A 15,534-nucleotide genomic window follows, 5' to 3' on the forward strand; every position below is an offset into this window, starting at 1 on the left:
CACACACACACACACACACACACACACACACACACACACACACACACACGGTTTGGAAAGACAACACCCGCACCTCCTCAGGGACAGACCTCCCAGCCTGAGTCATCACAAAACTCTTGAGATGAGCAACACAAACTAAACACTGGCAGTTAGGAAGGACCTCAGGTGGAATGATGTACCTAAATCTATAACGTGAGGACTACATGAATGCACATCTTTACATCTGGATTATTGCTCTCAAGTGGGACTACTGCAAAATGAATGCTGGATATTTACGCAGAAGAGTAATTAAAAAAAAAAAAGTTAATTAAAAAAAAAAAAGCAACCCCCCCCCGATCAGCTGCTGTCTTGCACAGTGCTCGTCACATAGAGGATGTTAAATGCAGGAACTTCTGAGGACTTTCTTGGATACACTGCAGGAAGTTTAAATCAGTGCACATTTTCCAAGAATGTCACACTTTTTATTTCATTATTTTAAAGGAGAACAACCATAAATCGCAGCTTAAACAGCTGCAGTTTGGTTTGCGCCCTTGCTTTCCTACCTGCGGTTAGTTTGACGCTGAGATGTAGGAATACTGTGGACACGAGGCTTTGATTGTGTCGGATACCGGTAATTATGAAGGTGCCAGAAATGCCGGCTGCACGGTGATAGCAGAGCCTCGCGGATGAAAAAGAAGGAAATACGTTTTTATTCATTTGCAAAGGTTGTTTTTGCCGCTGTTGGCTGCAGGAAAAAAGGGTGAGAAATGGAAATGAATTTGAAACAAGCACTGATATCAAGTTCTCACCGATGCAACGCAAGCTGGACCTCAATTTTTCCCAGCATAGGTCAGATATTTGGAAAAATTTCCATCGCAGTTTGAGTATCTGGCAAACCGACAGCGTGGACAATAATGTCAAAGGAAGGATGATACTTGACTATTCTAGGTAACAGCGACTGCCTCTCAAATTCTCGCTAGAAGGTTTGAAGATTGGGTGTGTACCCAACCTTAAGAGTGACGTCTGGTGTTAAAGACCGCACACACACTAACACACACGAAAGTGAAACTTTGGAAGGCCCTTTGGAGTTCTAACAAGCCTCTGTTGTTTTCTGTTATGGTTTTCCATCAAACCTTCATCCTGTCTGTCCCCGTCTCTCTTGCTGTCTTTTTGTCCCACCTCTCTGTCTGTCTGTCTGAGCTGATGCTGGTTTACACTCTCCCTCTCTGCATGGCATGTTGTTTCCAGTGAGCCTACATGCTGTATGCCAGTATCTGCATCATCAAAAAAAAAGGAGCTGCTGTGCCAAAACAAAGCGCTGAATATGGCGGGATAGACGGTTTACCGTTTCCCTTTGTTATTTGTTTTGTTTTTATTGTTCTTTTAGACGTGAACTTTTGCAGGGGTGTCGATGAGGTGTAATGGAGTGTGCACAAGAAATGGGGATCAAAACAAGCTGTAGAAGTACGGTAGATAGTTGGAAAGTGCTCAGAAGACCAGAAACTGACTGAAAAGACAGAGAATAGAATGTAGAGTTAGGCCCGCGGTTTACCAAAGAGCTAAACAGGGTGTTATTGTTCTTAAGGTCATCCAGTTTATTTGGATGTCAGCTGTATGTGGATCAGTTTTGTGTTTTTTGTTTTTTTTTGTTTGTTTGTTTGTTTGTTTGAAGCTGTCTGCCTGCTTGACAGTTTGGATAGTGACAAAGCAGTTTTGATGCAAACCTCTGAATTCATTCGCACTGGCACGAGAGAGAGTGCGCACAGCGAGCGCTGCCAGGAAACGACAGATTTTTAAGAGCTTTAAAGGTCGCCACCTGGCAGCAGTCAGCCAGCTGCTCTCTCCACTTATCCTGTCACTCTTTTTGTTTTTTGCTTTATTTCATTTTTTTTATATATACCTTTGATGCCTCGTGATTGTCCTTTAACATCTTTTGTCCGTGCCGCTGCCCCGTGAGGTGTGACTGGACTCTGACCTCAGCTGTGAGTGGATGTGGAGAGGCGGGTGATTACAGTACAGGTGGAAAGTTTGTGTCTGTGCATCCGTAGCAGTTGCTGTCGGAGCGAATATTACAGCACGTTTCATCACTGAAGCAGATGATTGGATGATTTGCAGTGCAATGCCATTAACTGGGATTTATCCCATGACCTGATCTCTTTTCTACATCTGGGAGTTAACACATACAACGTGTCAGCTGTAGGCGCAATATACATACACAGATTGTTACACACCCGATCTGAACAACCACAACAGGGTCACGATTCTGGGTTTGAATCTGCTCTCAGGAAGTTTGCTTTTCTCTTCACTGTAACCCAGAGACTCCCATCTTACCTGAGCTGTGCCACAGATATCCTCAACTGCACTCTAGAGTCGCAGCTCTTCCTGATGCCTGGAGCTTCAGGGATTAGAAACCCTGGTTTAAATTCCAGGAAGTAAAACCACTGTAGTGTCAAAAGAAGATCAAACTGTCTGGGTGCAGCCGCCACTGTCCGGTCTGCACTCTGGTCACGGGTTAAACCTGTACATTACAATATGTATTAGTAAATCAGCAGCATGGAGGCGGATGTGCAATGAATGGGCCAAACTGAATGCTTTTAACATTTACTCACATGCATTTCATGCAGGCACGTTTCAGCTACACTGGTGTATTGAATTGCTGCTTGTTTTTTTTGGGGTTTTTTTTAAGTTATTAAATGGTTGACAGAGAATATGTCCTTTAGACTATTGTCCTTTAGCATTTTCCTAAATTTAAATTTTTCTTTAATGGTTAGCTCGTAGAAAAAAAAAGATGGCAAATTTGCCTTTTGTTTTTGGGTTTTTTTTGTATATACAGATAATTGAGGTCTTATGGGATGGTTCTTTTCCATGTCACATCAGGTTTTTACCCTTTTATACACATCTGTGTTGCATAACTCTGCCCAGTGCTAATGTCATGCAGAAATCCCATCTTTGTTGTTACTGTTGTTGTGTTACTATAGCCAGGAGCTCTTTGGTTAAAGCTGTAACCAGAAGCTGCTCTGTATATTCATTTAGTGACATTAGAGTTGTTTCAGGTCATGATTTTTTTCCCCTTGCTGGGAAGCATTGGCTGGTTGACACCCATGGTCTTTGTTTTGTTTATATGACATTCCCGGTTTTATTGGCATAAATATGCAATGGTGCCTTCACATCAACAATAGATCAGATTACCAACTTTTTATTCAGGGTCCTGCAAATATTACAGACAAGGGTGCAGTCTTATCAGCCTGCTGTTGTATGTGTTATTTATTAGAACAGTTAATAGAGCAGTACAACAGGCTTCTTGATGTAAAATAAATTTGTCTGAAACTACTGTTGAAGGAATATATATTTATGGATGTCTTACCCATACCACACAGAAGATATGCAGATGACTCAGTGTTTTCCTGCTAAAAATATGTTTTATAGCTTCAGATTAAACTAAACTTCTGAAATTTTATAAGTGCCACAATGCAGTGGGTTTCGCTACATCCCAAATACTCTTTGTACCTTTTTGCACAAGTTACTCTGTCACCATGTTTCCGACTCGCTCTTTGGATTAATTCGAGGAGGCTGTTGCACTCATCAGATGAATATAATTTAAGGCCGACACGGGACTAACCCTGTCTCGATGAAAGAGTTAATCAAAAACGATTTCAGTGTCATTTCAGCATAAGTTTGACTCAGGACAAGTGATGTTGCAATATGGTGGTGTACTATCAGTAACATCGGGTTGGGTTTTCCCTATCTAGACATGCAAAGTTGTTGGAACGACAACAGCAGCAGGTTTATGTGTACACGCCACACAGTTATCCACGGGTATTTCTATTCAAGGAAATGTTAGAGACGCTTGATGAGTATGTTCCTTGTTTTCACCAGGAAAACCTTCCACCTGCTGAAACATCTGCTAGTAATATTTGTTATTGTTGCTCACTTAGCCAGGCACAAACACTGTTTTCTCCTGAACATTTGCTTTATTAACGGAGAATAAAGTAAAGTAAGTCAAATGCCAAAATGCCCCGGTTTGCCTGATTCTTTTTTATATTAACGCATCACCGAAACACTCTGCTTCTTTGTTCGTAGATAAAGTGGAGGCCTCTCTCAATTATGCAGCTCTTTCTGAGGTCTGTTTGACAGGGTGTTTAAGTGGCTACAGTCTGTGTATTCGTGTAAGCACGGCTGTGACTGCAGTTTTATGTCAGCAGGGGTCAGAAGTGCACCAGAGGAGGTGAAGCCAACATAACCATGGGCAGTCTAAGGCCAAAACCTCATTATTTCCTATGAACAAGTAGACACTAAAACAGCGGTGTAATGAATTCTGAAAAGAAAACATGGCAGATTCATTAATGGCTTAAAAACAAGTAATAACATTAAATGGCTTATTTAGTGTTCAACTGAAGTGTGAGTAGTCGTGTCAGGAGTGGTACAAACACACCAGTAAGAGCAAAGCCAACCTTATTTACTTTACTTAAGTACTTTAAAAACAGAAACCACTGACCAAAGTGTTAAACACGGGAATAAAAATACATTAGAAAAAATTACATGAATAAATATAATTAAATTACAGCACAAAATGAAATCGATTAAAAAAAATGTAGGCTACAATTAGACATGAGTGAAATAATAAGTGCACAGACAGTGCAGAGGTGTAGTACATGCACTACTTTATATGTACTAGTAGCTCACAACATCCAAGATGGTTACATTTAAATATTTACCTTATTTTTATCTCTTTATTTGTATTTTTATGTTCCGGTTTGTTTGTTTTTTAATAATGAAAATGAAAATATTTCTCCACCTCCAACAAACACATTTATTTTATGGACCTTTGTCGCTGTGGCATCTTCGTTGTGTCCACCGAGCGCAGCTTCCTGTGCACGGAGCAAATTAACTACATTAAAACTGCGCGCGCTCATTGGCTCGCGCTGCAGGCTCCGCCCGGGAACTGGCCCAGCGCGCGTGACATCCAAGGAAACTTGACACACGGACTGACCCGAGGAGCGGTGCAGCTGCGCGTGCGGCCGATCCTTGTTGACTCAGAGCGCGTTTTTTTTTTATTATTATTTGTTGTGAAGCTCACCTGTGCGTCGCTCATGGAAACCAGGCAGCAAGGTGAGTGAGTGCCGTTTCTTACCTCTCAGACCGGGATAACTGAATCCGCAGCGTTACTTTTTGTTTCCAGTTGATCTGATAATGAGCTGAACTTGAGTGTTGCACGCGCCACTGTTATGACGTCGCTGTGGGAATGGAGAAGAGGGGAAAGAAAGTGTATAAAGCGGAGCATCTGCTGCTGCTTATGTCAGCTTCATCTGTTGCTGCATGGCGCCTTCAGTGTAAAGACTGTTTGTTGAGGGTGCTGCGTTTTTAAGAAGCAGTGCAACAGTTAAGAAGCTTCATGCACACACACGCACGCACACTGTAAGACGACATGGAAACTCCTGACCAAATCCTGGGCTGGCTACTGTTTACCCCCTCTATGTGGTGACTTTCAGGCTATTTGTGGAAGTTCTGCAAAGCCAGAATGCTTTCTATTCACCTCAGGAATTGGCTTAGCCCCCCTCCATCCTTCCCCTGTCCACTACCTTTGCGCTTTGGTCTGCTGCAGGTACTGCAGGAGATAAAATCACTGCTGCAAAAGGCTTTACAGAAGACGCATTGCTTTCGTTTTCTACAGCAGTGCAAAGAATCTGTGTTGTTTTTAGAGTACAGAGTGACTCCAAGCTATAGATAAATAACGTTGACTGACTGCTCAGACCAAATGAATTGTGAAAATGAAAACTGGAGCTCGAGCAGTAGCTCTGCTTGTGTGGGATATAAAGGATTGCTTATTCAGGTAGGTAATTGCATTCCTTTGCAGTCTGATTCTAAATAGGTACCTGTTACAGCTAACAGGAAGCCGGAAAGGCTTAGAGAGGGAGAAAAGGGGGGGAAAAGACTCTGATATGGGAATATGAACTTTATAATCAACTTATTTGTTTTTTATAAAGCAATACTTTTGGTTATATTTCATGGTTACCCATGTACAAGCAGCTGTAATGTCTGGAACAGGGATTTTTTTTGTGTTAACTGCTGTAAATGTTATGTGCAGTATCTACTGTTTGCCAGCTTTAATTAATTTTTTCAGCCGTATGACCATCCCCAAGCCTCTGATTTAGCATAGCCACATGACCGCTGGGCCGAATGGTAATCTTGTGACCAAAGGTATTTCACCCCCACAAAAAAGCAGGGGGAGGGAGGAGACACACAGAATGGACAGTAAAGAAGGAGACAATTTTCTTCTGAGCACCCTATGACATAAATCAGTGTTAGTGCTAAAAGACCCTCACAGTCTGGTATGACCTGCTTTGAGTAGCTAAAATCACACATGTTGCTGTATAAGATCCACCTCTGAGGAAATTCTTCTTCTTTATTACCATAAAACATGCTTTTTAGATTAAAATGTATGCTCCGTGTTTTTCCACCCAAGTACGTGATCTTTTTCTTCCCTGGAAAAACTGTTTTTGCCAGTCAGCTTTGCCTCATTGTCAAAATGTGGAACCAGAGGGACATATTGTAAGCGAAACTGGCCTTATCCTGGCCAACTTCCTCCTGTAGTGCTGGAGTGTGGTGTAATGAGATTTCATCTGCAAGAAGGGAGCTTGTATTGCCTAATAGCTTCAGATATTCTTTCTGGATTGTTTCAAAGTTATACAAGATCCCGTTGTGAACCCTCTGTGGCACTGATTTCTTCTTGGTCTGGGTCTCTAAATAATAAGAAGGAGCTACATCCTGTTTAAAGAGCTCGGAGAAGTTCATATCAGTGGCACATAGGGTCAAAAGTCAGGTTTCCTGTTCCTGCACTGAGCTGGGCCTAACTACAGCTGTCAGGGAGGAGAAGTCTCCATGTTTGCATGTATAACCGGATTTCTTGTGTCCCCTCACCCTGCTGCCTTGCTCCGCTGCAGAGATGTACTCTAGTGTTCTGAGTGGATCAGTGGTGGACTGGGGCAGCATGGGCCCCGGAGAGGAATGGGTTGATTCAGCCATACACGAGGGAGAGCAGGGTAAGACTCAACTCTCCCAGTAAAGCAAAAGAAACCCGTAAATCCACCCTGAATCACAAAAAGCATAAAACCACGTCATGCAGTGGTGCTCTGAGCAATGCTGAAGCAGTAAAGGTGCAGAATGTTTAAAGGTGCCTGTCTATAGGAATTACTGGAGCACTTATTGCCCTTCTGTTATTCAGTGTTGATTTAATGAACAGTCAGATGAGTGAGTTTGGTCTGTGTGAATAAACCAACAAGTAAAAAGACAAAAAGACTGGAATTTTATTCCTTAAATTGAAGGGAAAGTCATTCCTTTCATTGAATTTGATATAACTTTACCCAAAGCAGCAGTGATCAGGCTGATTTGAGTGCATGATACCTGTTAAATCACAAATAATCTATTTTTTTCAAAGACCTGAAATATGAATGTATATGTGGGAATGCATTTAAACCACACGAAAGGTTTCTGCAATAGAACAGAAAAATATATACTACGTGTAATATGACAGGTTTTTGCTCATAGCTACAGAAAATTATGGTCCACCTCAGCCCTTCAGTGCATTTTAACATCTTCGGTGGTGTACCATTTCATTTAACACTCTCAGCTCTCACCAATTGTGTTTTCTTCCACCACATGCAGCTGTCTCCTTTAAAAAGCCTCCATAGGTTTTATGAAACCTTGTAAATGCTAACATTGTGTCTGCTGGGTGAAGTTTCGACGTCTTTCATCAGTTTTGGAAGAAAATGCAATTCTGTTACAGTGCAAACCATTTGAGGGATATACTGTATACGTAAAATCACTAGCAAAAAACGTTGGCAGTTATATGAGATGTTGCTGACTGATAGGATGATTTCCTTAGTATGAAATTACTCACATTCCTGTGTTTCCCTTAAACCAGTAAGCACTCTGTTCTGTCTGCAGGAACTTCCTGTATGCTTACAGGCAGTTTCACAGCCTGTGAGCTTTCCCACTTTTGCCTTTTTCCCCTTCCTTAAGCTAAAATATTAAATAAGAACTAATTGCTTGCAAAATTAAAAATTCTGTTTTCCTCAGGTACTGAACATGTTTTAAACTGTGACTTTACTCAGGTTTGAATCAAGGTAAGCTTTACCCCTCTGATGAGGAGTCCCTTAGGAAAAGCTCATATGGTTTTACCTCCGTCGTCCAAAATGGGGAAAACCTGACAGAATGGGGTAAAACTTCACCCTCAGGGGACAACCGGTGGGGTCACACATCAGTGTCTGACACCTGGGCCACGTCCACCGCTTGGGATATGCAGCTGGACAGCACAGGTGACAAGGGATGTAGATATAGAGCCTGTAGATTAGATCAGTCGTTCACTTTGGCTGAACATTTAAACCTACAGCTACCCCTAGGGCTTCTGTTGGCACAAGCAACATGGTAAGCATCAGGCAATCTGATCTGTGACAAAGCTATTAAAAACTAAATTCAGTCTTTTATCTCAGTAACGATTGAATTATTTGTATCTGCCGATACATGATTTTTGTGGTGTCCTCAAATGAGAATGCACTCAGAGGTGGCAGTGACTGTTGTTTATCACTCGTGTCACGTTAACATAATAGCCATCTAGAATTTCACATGGGATGTATCCCTAGCGGTTATAATTAAAAAGCAAACACACAGACTCCACTGTATATAATACAGTTTGCATTTAGTCTCAAATATAGACCACACTCAGCCTAACAGCAGCAACAAGGAAAATGCAATCAAACAATTAACCAATCAGATAAATTTAATAAATCCAAATTCCTGCAATTTTTTGGGGAATTTATTTTCTTTCTGTTACCAAGTGTCTACAATATGTTAAGTGTTCAATCAAAAGTTTTTTTTTTTGTTGTAGAACATGGTTTTTAAAAAATGGTTGTATATTGTATTATAAAAACAACATGAAATTAGCATTGTAACTTTTCACAAAGTTTAATCTTCTCGTTGTTAGATGTTGCCTGCACATTTCTAGTGGCCCACTGCTCCTGTTTAATTAAAAAGTGTCAGTCACATGGGCCTAGAGACCAGTTTTTGACACCTGGCAACCTCTGGTTGCTAGGGAAACGTGTTTTTCTGAACTGGTTGCTGTTGCCAGGTGAAGTCAGTCGCCGAGAACGTCCCACAGCTAAAACTTGCTTGTGATTGCTTTTGTCACTAGCAGGTTGTCACCGTCCACTGTAGTTTCCATGGAAGACACAGACTTGCCTGCAAACACTTGCTAACAAACCACCGAGCTTCAGCAACATTTGAAAAAGTGTGACAGCAATTAGACACGGAGAAATCAAATGCTGTGTATTATCGCAAAACTTTTACTTTGAAGGCGACCAATCATCGCCTCTACTGCAGTAGCACCGTTTCTTTGAAACCAGTTTCTTGCTAGCGACTGCCAGCAACCACTTGCCAGCCAGTCAGAGAATACACATTTTTCCTTTGCAACCACTACTCGTTTGAGGATCCCCAACTGGTCTCTAGACCTGTATGAAGACCTGGGAAATTGAGATTGTCAGTACCTGATCTTACACTGAATCTTGTTTTCAATGTCTGTCTGTTTGATTTTACCCAATGAACATTAACCTTTCTGCAGGTTATTCCCCTTTCACTCTTATCTATATTTCACTGTCAAATAAAGGCATAAGATGCCTTATAACTACTCTTAACCAGGGTATTTCTTAGCTAAAGCAATATTTTGGTGGACCTCAAAGGTTTTGGACAGACAGACATAGCTTAGGTCTTTAAAAAAAAGTTAGCTAAAAGGTAATCAAGGTTAGCCAAAAAATTGCAAAAATCATCAGCTAACAAGTAAAGAACAGCACTCAAATGTGGTCATTCATAGCTACCTTGCAGTGGTTTTTACCTTTATATTCAAAAGCACTTTGAAAAGAAAACATAATCTGTACCGTGCAGACGAACTTCAGCAGAGATGGTGTGTTGTGTTGTGTAGTGTTTTGTTTCCCAAGCTTTACCAACTCTGGTAGAAAATATCTAAACCGGGGCTCTGCCTGGCTTTTTAAGGCTGTGTAAACAGGGACACTGCTTTCTGAGTGCACTTAAGACAGACATGAAAAGCTTCTATTGAAACCGCAGGGGTTTAAAATCTCATTGTCCTCCTGCTGTGTAATGTTAGCAGAAAAAGCTCTTTACTGTAGAAAGACCTGCAACGGACTGAACTGCTGCAAGCTGTGCTTGAGTTTCGTGCTGTACGCTGTTTTTGTGTGTGTGAGTTTGCTGCATGAGCTGCTGCTGTGTCCCCTTTAACCTTAGTTTTCAAAGAACTGAACTGCTGATATGTTAAAGTAGCCACTACAGTCAGTGGAGAGTGGCGACATAGTGCAGTACATTAGTCTTTACTAACCTCACTGTCCCCTCACCTGTCTTATAATGCGGCCACATCAAGAGAGGGGACACCTCACCGCAGGTACGTGAAAACGTTTTACTTCCATCCTGTCGAAATGGCGTCTGAGTCAGCATTTAAAGGGATAACTTTAAGTGTTCATTGACACACGACTTGCATGTATTTACCTTTCTTGCGTTGTGTGTACACTGCCCTCCTGCTGTTTCCTGGTACTGTGTGCTGCTGTTAAGCCCTTTACAAATATCATAAAAGCAAATGGTGCAACAGTATAAGACGGATCATACTAAAATAGTCTAAGCGAGTTCACCTTCAGCTCATGCTTTATTTTGGGTGTTTGCACCTCTCTGCAACTATTATTTCAATAGAATTAAAAGGTAAATAAACATTGCTAATCAGAAAGCGTCATTTACTGTAGTTGTTTCATTCTGTTTGTGTATCTGAATTATGTGTGTGTTCTGTCCTGTCTACGGTAATCATATTTCATTTCTTATAGCTCGTAAGTTGGGCAGACGGCTGCGATGCTGCTCTTGTAAGCAAGCGGAGGTTTTACATAATGTCTTTAATCTCAATTCAACGCTTTTCCCCAAGCGCATGTTTTTCATTTGCTACAAAACTAAAAATCAATCACTGCAACTTGAAATTTGCTCTCCTCCCCGAAGTCTCAACCCATCTTGTTTGAGTGTGCGTTAGTGTTTGTGTTTGCCTGTGGTGTTGGTCAGCAGAGTTTAAGCACGATAATCCACATCAGTTAAGCCAGATTAGGGCACTACAGGCTGCAGCCTCAGATTACATAACTGTCAGAGACACGATCAGAGATGGAGACAGACACAGAAAACGTGGAAAAAGCAGAGTCAAAAAAAACAATAAAGCAGAAAAAGGCAGAATGAGGCATGGATGCCAGATTGTCTCTGACATGGCTCATTTAAAAATACACGATGGCAACAAAACAAGTAACAATACCAGGAAATAAATCGGCGCCCAGTACAGATTTACTGGTGGTCAGAGACCAGATTTTCACCTTGAAATGTTGAATTCACACCTTGTCATTAGGGTGTCGTCAGTTTTAAGGTCACACATGGACACGCTAAAGTGCATTTATGGTGCCTTTGTGTGTGTTTCACACAGGTTTTCTAGATTCGGAGCCACTGAGAGAGGCTGATGAAGACTTTGTGTCAGACGTCAACCTGAGCGCCTCCATGACGGAGGAAGAGAGGGAGGAGATTCAGCAAGAGTTAGCTAAAGTAAACACACACAAGAACACAAATATATCTTTAGCATTAGGATGATGACTTTTTTATCTCGGTCTATGAAGTCACTTTAGAAGCTGTGTCTTTCTGTGCATGTCCAGCTGGAAGAGGAGATCGGCACACTGAGGCAGGTTTTGTCTTCCAAAGAGAAGCAGCATGCGGAGCTCAAACAGAAACTGGGCATCACTCCTCTGAGCGAGCTCAAAACCAACTTCAGCAGAGGCTGGCACGACATGCAGAGCTCAGTAGCGTAAGTTACAGTATGTGTGTGTGAGAGAGAGAGAGGCTACATCACACAGCTAAGAAACAAAGAAAGAATTTGTGTGCTTAATAAGGTGTGTGTTTCGAAGTGTACACGGCAGAATGGCTTTTATGTTAGCTGTAAACACTGATGCCCTTCATAGGACACACTCAAAGTAATCACACAAAGAGCAGGTTTCTCTCTTCCTAACAGCCAGCATTGACTATGCAAAACGAGTGCCAGATATCAAAAAGCTAATTAAAAAAACATAATGTTCTGCTCCTGGCTGCACAGCATGTGTGTGATTTGTTATCTTTGTTGTGCTCACTGTAACAGACACCATAAACCTGATCAAAACACATCACCCAGTGCTGAAGGCTATGGTTGTCCTCAGTGCACAATTAGTAGTACATGTTCCCTTTAGCAGCTGGAAGTCATTGTACTGTACTATGATTTTCTTTTAAATGTCACTTCCCTACCTGTAACAGGAAACATTTATTGTTTGTGTACTTCTCTTTTTTTTAAAGAGAAGTTGTCGGTGTATTTCTGGAAAAAAAATTCCCTTAAAGAAATATTGATTTCAACTGTGTGCTTTAAAAAGTGTACAACTATCTACCAACCTAATAGTGAATGAAATGGTACAAAACGTGCAGCCCTGCAGGTTTTAGGTTTGATTTTACCGGGGCTTTGATGTTCATGCAGATCTGCAGGAGTTGATCTTATTTAAAGATTAATAGGAATAGTTTGGAGTTTGGGGAAATGTGCTGGTTTTCTGTTCTTTCCAAAAAATCTCAGAGGGTGACAAATTAAAAGGAAAACAGAAAGCCTCGACCTCCATAGTAAGAAGATCTGGTGGTTCTGTAATGCTCTGCATGCATGGCACTGCGATCAACTCAGGCTTGTAGGACAAGCAGGGATAGTTAACGGATGGAAAAACATGATGGTTTAGCAGTTAAGTGCAAAGTGATCAAATTTACCCAGTGATCCTACATTTCTATCTCAAAAGGAGTGTTGTTTTTTTTCAAAGATAACATCCAGATGGTTGGATAAAATGAAAAGTAGTGAATCGTGCCCAGTCACCACATCTCATGTGAATCCAGTGCTTGTTACACTGCGTTCCTTATCACTGTGATCGGGAATGTTTTCTATTAGAATTATTTTTATCCCTTCACTAGACCTTCAGAGACATGCTAGGACAGACTGAAGCTGTTCTGGCAGCATGTATTAACCTAACACCTTAGCAGGAACCCAAATACTATTGTGTTGGGTTTTCCTTTTAATTTTTCATTTATCTGTACAAGACCAGGTGATAATAGTTAGCTCCAAAGATACTTGGTAAGTCTCTTGATGGGAATACTAAGCTAAAGAGCCATCTTCTCATCTCCAAAATGTTGTTTCTGTAAGATCTTTTACTGTCTCTGTCTCCAGAGAAACAATCAAATTTTCTGATCAGATGGTCAGCACTGAGCTTTTATCCAGACAGCAAGAGACAAAGAAGAGCAAGAGGATAGTCTCTGAAGGCCAGCTTTCTTATCCAGTTACACTTTTCACCGAAGATCACCTTACACACAGACTCCATCCTCATCTATAATGAACCAGGGTGACCACAGCAATGTGTGGTGTTAGAGAAACTGGGCAACACAGACATGCGAGAAGCTGTGATAGACGATCTGGATGCAAACAGGCCCAACATAAATTCATGTCAAATTTCTACAATACAAAAAAGCAAAGTAGGGCCTTAAAGTGATGTGTTTGCCTTTTTACTTAACGCTAACAAATAATCTCAAAATAAGATAGATGGTTATTTTTATTACCAGTGATTGAAGTGAGGCTTTGTAAAAAATAATTGCACATATGAATTATCAGCTAAAGGAATCACCCAACATGAACTGTGACTTATTCCATTTGCTCCTGTAAAAACTCAGTAGTGCAAGTTGTAATTACAGCATGTTCATGCTTTTGTTTTCTCCGAACAAGCCTGTGTTGTGTATGCGTCTTTATCTTTCACTGCACGCACCTTTGTGTGTTTTGTTTTGGGGGTTTTTGGCAGCTACAAGAAGACATCAGAGACGCTTTCCACAGCGGGACAGAGAACCTCGGCAGCCTTCAGCACACTCGGCAGCACCATCACCAGGAAGATTGGAGATATGAGGTACAGACTGATGGTCACATGTTCATTGAATTTCCTGCTTCACACTTGCCAAACAGCTTTAACAGTGACAGTAGTTGTATGCAAACCGTGTGGCCACAGTCACCCAATGAATTTGGTTGTTCTGTGGACACATGGCGTTGCCTTCTGTGACACCCGATCTGCAAACGGTTTTAAACATAGATTAGATAAACGGTTTCAAATGTCTAAAGTCATCTTGCCTCTTCAGTGAAGCATGTTCGCCAAATAGTGTGATAAATGTCGTCCTTCTGCAGAGGAATATGTGCTAATGAATCGAAGCCCTTGTTTGTGAAGGTTTTCAGCCATTGTTTGTCTAAAAGTGGATTTTATCTTAATAAAAGCTGTGCTAGTAGTTCTGCTGACAGGTCAAGAGCATCTTGTATTAAACCAGGCTTCCTTTGTCTAAACACATGGATTGATCCCATTAATTGCTTTAGTCTTTGAACTTTTTCACCATTCAGTCTTTAAATGTTGTTCATGTGTGCTTGTAGCTCACAAAAGATACCATTTAAATGTGCCCGTTGCAGGCACTTGATCATCTTAAAGCTCCATTATCGGCTCATCTGTGTAACTTACACAAGCATTCCTGTTGAACCCATCTGCCCCGCGTGCGCCTCCACTTTTAACCAGCTCGGTGACACTTTCTATCTGTGCTACCCATCTCTGTGTCTCAGACAGCAGAGTTTTGACTCTTGGTCTAAACAGTTCAAGGCAGCATCAGATTATGTAAGAAGCACTAAGCTGCTTTCTGAGTCAAAGGGCTCGAGGCAGCGGCTGTCTCCCTCGGTCACTTTCTGTTGTTGTTGAGCTGACAGTCTGCATTGCTCTGTTTGAGAGACGGATACACACACACACACAATGTTGGGGTGTTTTGCAGGAAAGCATGTGTCCCTGTGTTAAATGTGCACAGATGACTGCGTGACAGCGCAATGGTGATGCAGAAAGTATTTCCAGGATGTGCAGGTGAAAACAAAAAAAGCTTTTGAAGGTTAGGAACCAAAAGCTCAGTGAGGACATCACAATATGTCACCAGGCCCATGTTGCTAGTGCTTCATAATAATAATAGTTCATATTAATAATGTAATAGTGGTGAAATCAATCAGAAGTCTTTTCTGCAGACAGTTTGGCTTTCTTTGGCTTTAAGTGGAAGCACAACAAATTATTCTATACCAATACTGTACTTATTTACTTTTTATACTATTCTAATTATACAATTAAAATTATACTATACTTTCAGTACTTCCCTGTGTAATTTAATGTATCCTTTTTTGAGGATATCAATTGCAGAAAAGCAACAACTTATTATCTTTGGTATATTCCAGCATGTTTGGTCTAGAGTTACTGTTCCCACGGAGGTATGTTCTCACACTCTACACAGGTTTGGTTTGTGTGGGCATGAACTTATTCGAATATTTTTGCTGTGGATATCTATCTATCTATCTATCTATCTATCTATCTATCTATCTATCTATCTATCTATCTATCTATCTATCTATCTATCTATCTATCTATCTAT

General features: G+C 41.1%; 1 protein-coding gene across 6 annotated transcripts in view; it reads left to right on the forward strand.

Moving 5' to 3' along the window:
• Positions 1–4,914: 4,914 nt before the first annotated feature.
• The window catches only part of tpd52l1 (tpd52 like 1), a 14,578-nt gene continuing 3,958 nt past the window's right edge, over positions 4,915–15,534 (forward strand). For 2 of the 6 annotated variants that reach the window (XM_005725048.1, XM_005725049.1), the window contains exons 1-7: positions 4,915–5,088; positions 6,921–7,019; positions 8,091–8,294; positions 10,403–10,423; positions 11,486–11,601; positions 11,709–11,857; positions 13,899–14,000. In XM_005725048.1, the coding sequence (XP_005725105.1) occupies positions 5,070–5,088; positions 6,921–7,019; positions 8,091–8,294; positions 10,403–10,423; positions 11,486–11,601; positions 11,709–11,857; positions 13,899–14,000 (710 nt within the window). In that variant the 5' untranslated portion in view covers positions 4,915–5,069. The remainder of the gene's footprint in view (positions 5,089–6,920; positions 7,020–8,090; positions 8,295–10,402; positions 10,424–11,485; positions 11,602–11,708; positions 11,858–13,898; positions 14,001–15,534) is intronic. The other 4 variants (XM_013908713.1, XM_013908714.1, XM_013908715.1 and 1 more) reach the window with 4 other exon arrangements.

Source organism: Pundamilia nyererei, unplaced genomic scaffold (genome assembly GCF_000239375.1).
Source record: "Pundamilia nyererei isolate P.nyererei 1_Seehausen unplaced genomic scaffold, PunNye1.0 scaffold00013, whole genome shotgun sequence".
Lineage (NCBI taxonomy): Eukaryota > Metazoa > Chordata > Actinopteri > Cichliformes > Cichlidae > Pundamilia > Pundamilia nyererei.